We start from the raw sequence: 13,664 nt of genomic DNA on the forward strand, positions 1-13,664 counted from the left end.
TTTAAAAGGAAGTCTATCTGTTATATGTACACAGAATGAACAATTTAGGCAGTGTTAAGGTTACTATTCTACTTGCAGACATGATCTGAAATGCCTGAACTGGAAAGTTTTGTTTGAGCTGAGACAGTCTGGTTCTATTTAAGATGAATTCAGTAGTTCAGGCAATAGCTGCATTGATTTACCCATTGGTTTTGTCTTGTTTTAGGTTATATTGGCGTTGTAAACAGAAGCCAGAAGGACATTGATGGGAAGAAGGACATAAAAGCAGCTCTTCTAGCAGAAAGGAAATTCTTTCTTTCCCACCCATCCTACAGGCACATGGCAGATCGAATGGGAACACCCTATCTCCAGAAAGTTCTAAACCAGGTAAGACCTGAAACCTTTGTGGTGAAAGGCAGCTTTGTAATGATAGGGGAATATAAAAACTGTTTTAAAATGAAATTGGTCTCTAAACCTCACTCATCCTTTCCTGCTTTCAGTGTTTTTTATTTGCACAAGGTAAAAATAAAACTATATATTGCATGTAGATACAAAAGCTTGCTGTGAGTTGTAGTTTCTGACTTTTACTGGTAGTTCTGCACTTCCCTGTTCTTTAGAATACTGAATATGAACATCAAAACCAGGATTTCTTTCCCTCCCTGGAAGTATACCATCCTATTCCTCAATTGTTACATTTAACTTGTCAGTTGCCCAGTGTTTTTGGTATTCCTACAAGTCAAACTTGATACTGTTTTTTGCAGCTCACTGTCAAATTGCAGCTTTTCCTCTGGAATAGGCAAAGACCAGGTCAGCCCAGCTTTGTCCATTTAGGACAGCAGCTGGAAACAGCTGGAATGTTCCTGGTTAAAGTAGAAAACTAAATGGCTCCTCTGCTTAATTTTTGCTACAGTGACTTTGCAGCTGTAACTGCAAAGCCAGGCTATGAAGTGCTCTGGGCTTGCTCAAAAAGACTACTAATGCTATTTATTTGTGCTTCAGAGCCAAAGCCTTCATCTTGATGCAAGAAATTCCTTGTACCCTGAATTTCTTTCTGTGTTTAGAATGTTTTGCCTTGTTTTACATCTTGAAAGTTTAATCCATATGTCTTAGTTTTGAGACTGAAACACAAGCTGCACATACATTTTGACTGTCTTGTCTGTCCTGACTCTTTATATGCTATTAACTTTTTTGAGAGCTGTTTTCAATATTAACCTACTTCAGCAGAAACTGTTGATCTTCTGTTGCTTTTACTGTGTGTAGAATGTTATATATGGGAAGATCTACATAAGTTCTGTCCTCAAGATATTGGGGAACTTTTGTGTTTCAGGTAATATTTCAATTTCTTTGTATCCACAAGGTGGTGCTCCAGGGAAACTCCAGCTTTTGATTTTGTGCTTGTCAGTCTGCTGAGCAACTTTAAACTTAAGTTTATATCTTTTGGTGTATGACAGTTTAAATGTATAGCTTGTCTGGCTGGGGTTGGGAGGGAGTTTGGGGCATAGTGGAAGAAGTCCAGTTGGCTTTTAATTAAGGAATGTGTACAATACCTGAGACATTTATGGCACAGGTAAGTCATAGACAGTACTGTCCTAATATATATACATGTGTGTGTATATATATATATATGTATATATGTAAAAACATGCTGTGAGTGCTCAGAATATCTTTCTTTCCCACTTTTCCTTGTGGCTGTAGCATAAAGCAGTTGTTGTGCTGAACAAATACATAGGGAATTGTGAAACAGCCTTAAGAAAAGCAGCAAAATGGGAGTGTGGCATCAGCACAGAGAGATGAGAGGCAATTTTAAATTACCCATGTGATATGTGTAACTTTTTCAGGTGTAACTAAACAGGTGTGTAGTAACAGGGCTCAGTGAGTGAAAGGATGAAGGAATTTTGTGTGCACTAGGAATATTGAATTGTTCTTTAAAAGTCTCCATTGCATCAGAGATCAAAAGGAACAGCACTGGTAAACTAGCACAGGTCGTGGCTGATATGGTTGGCAGTCAGAAGGAAATGATTGTGCTCCTGCTTTCATCTTTTTGACAGCATAAAAAGACTTTTATTTGCTTTTTAGCAACTTACCAATCACATCCGGGATACCCTGCCAGCCTTCAGAAGCAAACTCCAGAGCCAGCTGCTTTCTATAGAACATGAAGTAGAGGTGTACAAAAACTTCAGACCAGAAGATCCCACCAGAAAAACAAAAGCCCTGTTGCAGTGAGTGTCTTTGTCTGCTTTTTCACTTCAAATGGGTTTGTTTTGCCTTTTTGCCCCTTCTTTCTGATTGGTTTAAATTTAAACATTAGGATATTGTTAAGGATTCTTTACACAAGCTCCAAAGATTTCTGTGTTTGATGCTCCAGAACACTATATTTATTTTACAATTTCAACAGAATTTTCCCTAAATTAATTTTAGTAATCCTAGAAAAGGGAGAAAGCAGAACAAGGAAAAAGCATGAAGATGGGCAGCAGAGATGATCAAAGGTAAAAAACTGCTTCTGATTGTGTAGACATATTCTTCTGTCTGCCAAAAAGATGACCTCAGGTAGGGCAGAGACATTGTGTTGGAAGTCTGTAAGATGAGGAGGCTGGAAGAAGAATAAAGAATGCTTCTTTTTCTAGTATAAAAACTTGGCTGTGCAAAAGAACCCATAGATGGCAAAATCAAAATTAATCAAAGATGATCGTCCTTCATATTTTGTGCACCCAATACCCAGAGATCTTTGCTGCAGGAGTTGTCAGTAAAAGTTTGTTGTGCTCTCAGAAAACAGCAAGGCAAATTCTTGGGGATTATCATCATCAGTTCTGAACTGATTTTTCACTGCTGAAGTCACTGTCTGGTTTGGGTCTCATCCACAAAATAAATCTGTCTGAAGAGACTTTGATACTAGCCATGGAACAGAGATCACTGTTCATCTGACTTGGAATCAAGTGCAGGTGGAATCCCAGCCCTGTCTTGATTGTGGATTTAGCACCAGGGAGAAAGGACAATGCTGATGTTATGGATTGAACACCAGTTAGCAGCTGCTGCTTTGCTGCATCTGCTTCCTCCCTTCCTTGGCCTGTTTCCAGGGGTGCTGGATACTCAGTACTGCCTATTTTTTCACCTGAAAGAGCTGCCATTTTGGCTCTCCCATTTTTTTTTCTTCAGTTGTAGCCCCCTGTGTTTATATGCAAATAAAATTTACCTCTTAGAGAGGAAGCATGTGAAGGAAGAAGTGTAAAATGTACCTAGCTCTTCTCTCTTATATGCCTGTTGTCACATTCCTGCTCTGATTTCTGAGCTTTTCAGCATTCTAATTTCTCTGGGATAAGATGGTAAGAGCATTGGATTGTGCTAATGTGTATGTTTGGAGCTGGATTCATTCTCTAATTAAAACTTTGGAATTCAGAGGGGAAAGTAATCAGCTGAACTAGAGACTTTCTTGAGCCAGATGAAGACTCTGATTTACTCTTTATTTTTGTAACAATTGTGTCCAAAAGAGTAGACAGTTCCTTGGTACTTTACTGCAGATGTTTTGGTTGCAAAAACAGAGGGACATCACCTTTGACTTTTCCATGACTGGGAGAACTCTGAAAAACTCTGTGGGATTTTCTGAATGCTGCTGCTGCAGAAGTCAAAGCAGAGCCAAGTACGCTGGAGCTTGTTGTACTGACACATCACCATGGTAGTACTGGTTCTTGGGCTTGCCTTTGGCATGGGGAAAAGAAGTTCCTTTCCAATCCCTTCTGAATTTTGCAGCACTGGATTCACATCGTGCTATTAGATTGTACTGCAAGACAGCAGGGATGCAGGGGGATGTGGGTAGGTAGGGATTCTATGGATTGGCACCTTGGCTCAATCAGTGGTACAGATACTTTTGGCAATTGCTAAATATGTTTGAATAGGCAGCACTAGTTGCATAGTACTGAAATAAGAGTTGGTAGTTAATATGCTTAAATTGTTCCTTTTTTTTTTTTTGTTCTTTTTTCCTTTCCTCCCCTCCTTTGCCATTTAGGATGGTACAGCAGTTTTCAGTGGACTTTGAAAAAAGAATTGAAGGATCAGGAGATCAAGTTGATACGCTGGAACTTTCAGGAGGTGCCAAAATCAATCGTATTTTCCATGAACGGTTTCCCTTTGAACTCGTGAAGGTATTTATCCATCTTGCTGATGTGCTTTATTTTATTTAAGTTTCCTTATGTTCATACTGTTAGTAGTGTGGCCAGGCAAAGATCTGATTGAAAGAATATGCTTTTAACTGTGGAAGAAATTATGTGAAGTTATAATTGAGACATTTGGCTTAATTTCTAGGATTGGACACTGAGACATACTAAGAATTCTAAAATACAAGAATTGGAATATAATTATAATCCCATTTCATACTATTTTCTGTGCTCTCCTATTGTTTTATCACAGATGGCATCTTTCTTTGGTTAAATGGGGCATGCAAGCAGTTAGAGTTGGTAAATTTGACTTGTGTTCAAGTAGCTGGTATCTATTAAAATGAGAGTTATGGAAAATAGCCCTTTAGGTCCCTTCCAACCTAAATCATTCTGTGATGGTTTGACCTAGGTAATGACCCTTTCATTTGTGACAACACTGACTTCTCTTCCAGCCAGCTGCCTTCCAAGAAACTTGAAGAAAAGCTTTATAACTTCATAACTGGGACAACTCCTCTCTTAAATTTAGTTGAAAACTGTAGAATGGGAAGGGGAGGATAAACAGATCATAATCACGGAAGTTGCACCACTTTAAGAAACCATGCTTTAAAAAAAAGTGGAGTCTTCCAAATCCTGTTTCAGGCTTACTCTGTCAACTCTTCAAAATCATTCCAGCTCTTGACATATCTGGAATGGAAGAGTATGTGATTTACAACAATATTTACTGCTGCCTGTTGCCTTAGTTCTAAAACATTTTAAAATACTTATGCATTGTTTGGTGTAATTAGAAATTACTATTTTAACAGCTGAACTTGCTTGTCTTGTGGTTATGGAGGGAGAGGGGATATTTTCTGTTTTGTTGAAACCTTCCCCTAATGTGCTCTTGTGTGCTGCTGTTCCTGTAGATGGAATTCAACGAGAAGGAGCTGAGGAGAGAGATAAGTTATGCCATCAAGAACATACATGGAATCAGGCAAGTGCTCCCCTGTTTTCCTGCCTGGTCACATGGTACAGGTGGAATATCTTCCCAAAGCATTGCTTACAAGCTTGGTTGTTCTCAGTTTTGGGAAATGTTTCTTGTGTTACTTGATTGGTAAATTCTCAGATGCTTGACCCTGGTAGCCGTGGTGCAGGATTTGAACTTTTCTTGCCTGATTGCTGGAGAGGTCTTGGTTTATCATAGTGAACTGATAGTTTTGGGTGTGCTTTTATAGTTTGGTTTTTTATAGAATTTATCTGCCAAGGTAGACCTTGGAAAAGAGTGTTTGAAAGAGAAGCAAGGCCCATTTGTTTAGGACTGGGTCTGTGGGGTACCTGTTTATAGATTCATTTACTCTGCAGTTACCAGCTGTGAAATTCTCCACGTTGGACTGAATAACAAAACCTCATTTTCTGGTGTGAGGGAAAAGTGCAGCTATAGGATTCTTATGGATTTGCTGTGCAAGGGATTGTGCATGGAGTGCTTGCAGCTGCCACTCATCCCTAAGGTTTGATGCACTGCTGCTGAGGCTTTTCTGCATTATAGCAGTACTCCTTAGAGTTCTTGCAGTCCTCTTGAAGGAGTTTCATCTTTCAAGCATGTTTCTACTTAAATTCTTATATTCTGAGTATATTCTTATTCAGAATGATACTTCCTTTGAGAAAGAAGCAAATTTAATTCTGTGGAAGTCTGTTTGTGTAGGGATTATTACTCAGCTCTGAAAGTGAAGATTTGAGCAATTTAGTAAAAAAAAACTTCCTTGCCTGATGTTTTTATTACTGTCTTACATATTCTTTTATGTCCACAGAACAGGTTTGTTCACTCCAGATATGGCATTTGAAGCCATTGTTAAAAAACAGATCGTTAAGCTGAAAGGACCTTGCTTAAAAAGTGTGGATCTGGTGATGCAAGAGTTAATCAACACTGTCAAGAAGTGCACTAAAAAGGTAGCTTGCACATAGATCTGGTAATGTAAGTAAAATGCAATGGTATAGTACATAATAGAAAGGCTGTCTTGCATTTTATGGTGTTATGAGAGATTTCTGATTCAGTCACTCGTTGGACAGAGTAGCACTTCCTCAGGTAATTAATTACAACTTCTGCAAAGTGCTCAGAATAATGTAATCATGGAAAAGTTCATTTTTTGATTCCTTTGCTTTTATTCTTAGGGTGAGAGGTGTTTTTGAGTCAAGAGATGCCCTCAGTTTCCTCCTTAAAACCATGTTTTCACTTCCTAGCTGACTGGCTGCTTTTGCAGTCTCACCTGTCCATCTGCCTGTCCCACCATCCCAGTGCAGGGTACCCCATAATAGCAAGTACAGGAGTGATTCTGGGATGTGAGCACAGCTATGATGAGCTTATTGAGAAATATCCTCTTGCATTTTTTCTGAAAAAAACCCAAATTTTTTATATCAATGAGCAAGTAAAGGAGATATTTTTTAAAACCAGAAGGACAAAGAACAGAGAGAAACAGATTCTCTGGTATGTTTTCAGTAGAGTTTCCAGGTTTTTTTCACTTTTGTCAAAGTCTGCAAGACTTGTCACTTAAATTAACTGTGCTGATGCTCTTCCCAGTGGTATTTGCCAAATTTACCAAATTTCCCAGTGGTATTTGCCAAATTTACTGCATCTTGCTTTTTTCAGTATTGTTATGTAAAGATGTTGCCACGAGGTGGAGCCTTTAAAAACCAAGAAATTTGGAAAGCATTTAAAGCACCAGTCTGGAATTAGGCCCAGTAGAAGAGAAAGAAACCTCACCCCAGATAGACTGTGTTTCATATGGCCAAAGTGTATTTTCCTCAGTATTCTCTGGAGGAAAAGAACAGCAACAATCCAAATGTTTAGGTCTCTTCAGTCCCTGAACAATAGCAAGTAAGGCTTGCTTTTTTTGCAGTGTGCTTAACTTCGTCCCAAGCATTTATAATATTTGCTTTCTTCCAAAGAGGAAAAAGCTGGAGGCTCCCCTGTTTGTATTCCACTGAAGCCACTCTGCAGGTGTAAATTTCTGTTAATTTTCTGTTTCAGTTGGCAACATATCCAAGGTTGTGTGAGGAAACAGAAAGAATTGTTGCTGGCTACATTCGTGAAAGAGAAGAGAAGACCAAGGATCAGGTGAGAATAAATAGGAGATGTGACAGTGTGGGGAAGAAGAGTTCTTACATCCAAAGTGCAGTAGGACAGTGAAAGATTTAATTTTTTTTTCAAATAGTCTATACATTTTAGAGAAGAAAAAAAAATTGCTTCTTTTCCACTGAGCTTTGATAGGGACTAGAATTGTTACAGAATGGTTAAGTAGTGTTGGCTTGTTCCTGTGCCAGTGTGCCAACATGTTAGCTGGGCCACTAAAGCTGTTTGTGGGAAATCAATATTGATTAAAGAGATGCACAAAGGAATAGCTTATTTCTACTTTGTTTCCAGGTGTTTTTAACATACCCATCCCATGCACCCACCCCTCAGCTTAATTACAGTGAGGCTCACAAACAATTGTACTGGAACCCAAGAGGGAGTCACAAGCTTTCCTTCAAGTTCAAAAAAAGCTAAAAACCAAATTAAAATTCAGAGAAATTTGGTTAAAGCCTTCATCACTTAGCCAAACACTCCAAATCCAGGAAACTGCGAATCTGAGATTACATGTGAGAAAATCCAATTGAAAGGATTTGGAATTATTGTCTGGAGAGTGCAGAGTGTGACAATAGAAATATTTGGGGAAGAAGAGCTCAGCAGAACTCTAAGCTGTTCTGGACTCCTGGCTCCCTAGTCCTGTCCCTGTGCAAGTTAGAGAGCTGTGCAGCACCTCCTGCTGCTTTAATCTGTGCTGAAAATGTAGTCATAAAAATAATTCACCAAAAAAATTATTAGCTGGGCTCCTACTTGCAGGGAGTTCTAGTCAGAACATTTATTATCTCAAAATTTTGGAGAAAATAGAAGTTGTTTAAAATAATTGAGTTTTATTTTCCTGTTCTTCATTGTATGTACATACCTGACTATTTCTCAGAACAAAGAACAAAAATGGGCTTTCTGTAAATGCCAAAAATTGACCAAATAGGTTATTGTCACATTCACATCATGATTTATGATGTTAGCAGTTATCTTTCAGAGGTAAGAGATGGAGAAAAACAGTGGGGATTTGAGTCTAAGTGAGGCATCTAATATCTTGTGGGAATTGTGAAGAATTTGGGAGTGATGCTGTATTTCAGGAGCTGTGTAGAAATAAGATTGAAGAGATGAAATGCCACCATTTGGTAGCAATAGGTTCCTTCCTTGCTCCCTCTGATGGAAGCCTGAAAAGACAGGGGTGAAGTGCAGTCTCCTGCATATTCCAGATCCTCTTGGAGGGTAGGAGGGAATTTTTTGCAGATATCTCAGCAAGTTCTTTGCTGAGTTAGATTGTCAAGGTCGAATCAAATTCTCTGTGGGCTGCTGAAAGACTGACAAGTGATAAATACACAAATCATTATGTTATTTTGTTGATAGCCCATCTCTCAATCCAGATGTGCACACAGAATGGCTGGACTGGACCTTTTCTGGGCCAGGACTGGATTATTTTTCACTGCTTTGTGTGGTACATAAAGTGGAGGTATATGGATTTTAGGTTTAAGGTTTAGGCTCCTTGCTGGCTTGGCTGGAATGTTCCAGATAGGCAGAATTTGCTTAACTTGCAAAATGCAGAGCTGGAATCTATGTATTCTCTCTGCCTCTGTATGATTGATCTTAATGGAATGGACAAGGGCCAAGAAGGTGAAAAATGAGGTCTGTTAGGAAAAAAAGTAGGAAGAAGGAATAGGACTTCTGTAGTCTAACTTATTTAATAAGCACAGAAACAGAAGCAGTGGAATTTAGAAAATATTGCTTTTGGCTTGAACAATTATGAAAACAATATTCAGTAATGCAGAGACTCAAGAGTTCTGTTTTTTTTCTTCCTTTTCTTCAATCTCTCTCTTCCACCTTACCCATCCTGTTTTGCTCTCCTGCCTCCCATAATAGATGCTGCTGCTCATTGATATCCAGGTTTCTTATATCAACACCAACCATGAAGACTTCATTGGCTTTGCAAAGTAAGTACATGGAAAATTTGTTAGGAAGACACTGCCAGGATTTTTTGTTTATTTGCTTGGCATTTTTTTATTATGCTCAGAACACAATTCCTGAAGTATGACAGTGAGGATCCAGGCTGCAGAGTCCCAAACTTGAAGGACCATGCTCTTTCTCAATAGGCACAATGTTGAAGTCTGTCCCAGTTGCAGGGGAGTCTTCACCCAGTTCACAAGCCTGGTTTCACTGAAGCTGGAGCTTGTGTCTTAGTCTGGAGTCACACACATTTCAGGACACAGAAATGGATATTGGTGGTCTTTCCACATTGTTATTAATGCATACTTTGGAAGCTGTGATTCTGTGTGAAACAGTTTTGCTCAGAATAATGGATGTCACTGAATTCTAAGTGTGCCTGCTGTTTGGCTGCAGAGAATAATAGTAGCAGAATGCCCTGCAGGGCCTGGCTTGACGTTCTCCTCACTTAATTGGAAAGGCTGTGAGAATATTTTCCAGAATGTTCTCCCTCAGTTTCCAGCAATTTGTGCCTCAGGGACTTCATACCAACATTTTGACACTAGTAAAAACATAGAAGATGTCTTCACTCTTTGAAGAATAAATGTTCCTTCAGACACATTCATGCTGTATTTGCCATAATAGTGATTGGAATCACAACAGGTTTTGGGCTGTGTGAGATGCTGGCAACAAATTTGGGCACCACAGTAGTATTTGACTGTGGCCAATTCTAGTTAGCACTGTGAAGGAAGGTGCACATCTTTGGCAGTGTGCCTTGAAGGTTTAAAACATGGAGTTCAGTGAGCTGAGAGGGGAGAAAGCAAAGGCAGGCACTGTTTATGTGTTTGGTTTGAGCAACTTTCTCTAGAATTGTTTGTGGGTCCTAGATATTGTTATCAGCTCTCTTGACAAATAACAGGATGTTGTAGGAATGGTGGCTGGCCTTCTAGAGGTCAAGATAACAACCTGCCTGCTATTTACTTCTCTTCATCCTTTTCTGACAGGAAAAAGGCTGCTAAAAACACTCCATGTATATTCATGGTGTGTGTTGTGACCTTGGGAAGTCACATAGTCCCGCCTCCCGCTCAGAGCAGAGTCCTGCTGAGTTCAGACCAGGCTGCTCAGGATTTTGTCCAATCAGATCTGGAGGATTCCCAAAACTGGAGATTCTCCAGCCTTTCTATGCTAGCCTGTTCCAATGCTTGCCTCACCTCACTATGAAAAGACTTTTCCTTGTGTCGAGTTGAAACTTTCCATATTTTATAGTACTGGATTCTGGAGTTCCAGGTGTATCTGTACCTATTGCATTATGTTTCTCCCCTGGAAAAATTCCTCTCATGGGTGTTGCTCCTGCAGCCTCCATGGTCCTTGCTGCTGTGTCTTTACAATTCCCAAGTTCAATTTCTTGGGAAAGCTGCTTTCTCTTTTGCCAGCTGAGATCTGGAAATCCCCAAGTGCTGTGTATGGGGCAGAAGCAGATAAGTGACTCTTGGCTTAAGTTCACTGGTAAGTTTAAGCAAAGGTTAAAGCAAGCTAGGTTGGAACAGATGGAAAGGAAAGTAGCCTTGTTGACTTCTGCTCAACTAAAAGAGAAAATTTGGATAGCAAAGAAGAATTTGAAATATATTCACTAATGAGACAAATGGAGAAAAATACTAATTTGAAACTATAAGTGTATTATTGTTACAGCAGTTACGTTAGAGCTGGAAAATGAAATAAGTTGGGTAGCACAGGGGCTTCTGCAGTATCCAAACATCCTGGACTACAGATTCCCCAGATTCCCTGGTGTTTCCTTTCCTCTAGCCCCTTGTCTCATGCAGCTGCAGTACAGTGTAAGTCCTGTGAACCATAAGAACAAGAGCATAAAATATTACAAACTACTCTGCAGCACTGCAGGACCTGAGGCAGGTACAGTGCAATGTGAATTGTCTTGAGAGGGATTTAATAAGGCCAGTGTTTAGAACAAATTTGCATAGTTATAAAATGGCAAAATCTTAGAATATTAATGTTTTTCTTGTTTGGCAGAACTAATGGCAAAATTCTGGGCTTGAGTTTGTTTCCAGTTGGTATAACTCAAGAACAGCTACATGCTTCAATCTGCATGAAGGGTAATTTGTATTTAGAACATTAAATAGAAGACCAATTGCTGGGCTATTTCTAAAAGGCATGGGTTTCTTAGTATGATGTTAATGGTATAATTAACTTTTCTAAGGTGATAAAATTAAGAAAAAAAGAAAACTTAGATGTTGCACCAGGGACATGCAGTGTTGTTTGGTCAAAAGGATCAGGATTATCAAGCTAAACCTAGTGAGCAGGCACAAGGAATAAATATCCTTGTGGATCTCCCAGACAGCATGTGGACTGCTGGCTTGATGGTGTGGTCCAAAGGGCAGGGTCAGAATTTGGACTAGGGTTGAGTTGGGTGTTTCATCAATTCTTTGGAGCAGCAGCTGTGCACCAAACAGCAGCATTGGCCGCAGGCTCTGATCCAAGCACACCTCTGCCTTCCTCTGTCAGAGCAGCCTTTGGAGCTGCTGGCATATGGATGCTTCTGGCTTCAGTGAATCAGTGCCTGGTGAAATGGTATAATCTAATCCAAACAAAACTTCCTGTCACCAGTGAAGGGCTGGTGGCTGAGTAGCCAAAGCCTGCTCTTGGAACGCTTTTCTCCTTCTTTCCAGCAATATTTTAATTTTGTGGCCTAACACAAACTGCCACATAATGCAAATGCTTTTAGAATTAATGGCAACTTGTTTGGTTTTGAGACAGGAGTGTGTTTTGTTTCAGGAACTGGGATTACCAAAGTTCAAGAATTGAGCAAAATATTTTAAATATGGTTTAGTTTCAAATGTGCTCTATTCTTACAAGATTTCAACTTTGAACCAACTTCATGAAGGCTTCATCCATTGGTTATATTTACACCCTCAAAGTGCATATAAATATTAGAATAATATCCAAAACAAACTGTCAAGACAAAGCTATTAAGGAGCCTCCAGCAGGGGAGGATTTTGTTGTACTGCTCTAAATAACAGAAATGGCTTGCTTTCTGTCTTTTCTGAATATTTATAGAGGCTAATGTTTCCAAAGTTACCCACATGAGCCGTAATTTCTCTGTGCTTTTAGTAACCTTTACCAATGCAAGAAGGATGTTGTTGCAAAGGGGATGATTGGTAGGAGCTGACTGCCGTGCATGTCCCTTCTGTCCTTAGCAGGCAAATATAATCAGGTAGAAAAGCAGTTGAAATATGCACATAAATGCAATGATTTTCCTGTGTTTCTTTTGCTGTGTTCATCTAGCTTTCTCTGCTGGGGTCAAAAGTAACTATTACTGCTAAAATTATTGCTCAGGAACTGGCTTAGTTCAAGTTTCCTCAGCATAACTCTTTTCCTCTGCTTCCCTTAGTGCCCAACAAAGAAGCAGTCAGGTTAACAAAAGTGCAGTGGGAAATCAGGTAGGCACCTAACAGAGAATGGATAATGGCATGTGCAAGTTAATCCAAGCTGTTTGGTTTTCTTGGCTGCATTTTCTGTTTTAAGTGTATCATTTACCTTTGTTTGCTTCAAACATACATAAATGTGTCCTCATTGCCTTGTTTTGCTGAACTTTTCAATGCCACCTGACTTCCATTGTTATCATCATTTGCTGTTTAGCATTTCTGCTGCTGCTTGCACTGCTGGTGAGTGTCTTCCCTCCCATGCTGTTCAGTGCCTTGAATCCTCATGTTACACATCAGTGTTTTGTCATTAACTGCAAACTTGTGAATTTCAGAATCCCAAATGCTGGTGAGTACTTGCCTGTGTGTGCTTTGTGTGTTTTGCTACTCCTGATGTGTTCACAGCTGAACTGCAGTGAAGGGCAAGTCAGCAAGCAAATGTGGATTTGCCTTTACATCTTCTGAAACCTTTCAGCTGACACCACACAGTTGGTGACTATGTACCATAGGCCTTTCTCAAAATAAACAAAGAATTAGTGGTTGATGCTCTCAGGTTAATTAGTGTCTTCACTGAGATTCATTAATGAAATTGTTTGTTTCTTTTTGTCATGTAAGAATATGGGATTAATTCTGCAAGGTCCTTGGTGCTCCTGAGCCTGACTTCCCTCTCTGCTTTTGTGTGGCTCAGGGGTTCTCAGTACTTGGCAGGATCGGTCCTCTTCTTGATATGAGATGAAAATAAGCAAAATGTTACAATTTGGAGAGTTTCTGCTCACTTTGAGGTTTTTGCAAAGTCTTAAACAAAAAAAAAATTGTTATGGAGCTAGTACATACTTGAGAATGAAATAAAACATAGTAGTAAAAATAAGACAATGAAATTTTGTTTAATTACCATTCTTGCATATCTTCCTGATGTTTTCACGTGCAATTTGGTCAAACAATTCTCAGGAGGTTTCACCTCCTGATCAAAGTTTTCAAATGTGACAACTGAGTTTAGATCCAAACAATAAACCTGAAATTTCAGAAAGTCTCCTATTCTGCTGCTATTGTAGACAGGAGTTCTTGGCAAGAGTTGTAGTCATC

At 39.4% G+C, this 13,664-nt stretch overlaps 1 protein-coding gene across 5 annotated transcripts in view; it reads left to right on the forward strand.

Annotated features, from left to right (window-relative positions):
• Positions 1 to 13,664, forward strand: part of DNM3 (dynamin 3) — a 172,406-nt gene that overhangs the window by 28,618 nt on the left and 130,124 nt on the right. For all 5 annotated transcript variants that reach the window (XM_066555646.1, XM_066555642.1, XM_066555645.1 and 2 more), the window contains exons 6-13: positions 206 to 366; positions 2,056 to 2,198; positions 3,980 to 4,115; positions 5,030 to 5,097; positions 5,912 to 6,050; positions 7,129 to 7,215; positions 9,088 to 9,158; positions 12,551 to 12,599. In XM_066555646.1, coding sequence (XP_066411743.1) covers positions 206 to 366; positions 2,056 to 2,198; positions 3,980 to 4,115; positions 5,030 to 5,097; positions 5,912 to 6,050; positions 7,129 to 7,215; positions 9,088 to 9,158; positions 12,551 to 12,599 — 854 coding nt within the window. The remainder of the gene's footprint in view (positions 1 to 205; positions 367 to 2,055; positions 2,199 to 3,979; positions 4,116 to 5,029; positions 5,098 to 5,911; positions 6,051 to 7,128; positions 7,216 to 9,087; positions 9,159 to 12,550; positions 12,600 to 13,664) is intronic.

This window comes from Molothrus aeneus, chromosome 9 (assembly GCF_037042795.1).
Source record: "Molothrus aeneus isolate 106 chromosome 9, BPBGC_Maene_1.0, whole genome shotgun sequence".
Lineage (NCBI taxonomy): Eukaryota > Metazoa > Chordata > Aves > Passeriformes > Icteridae > Molothrus > Molothrus aeneus.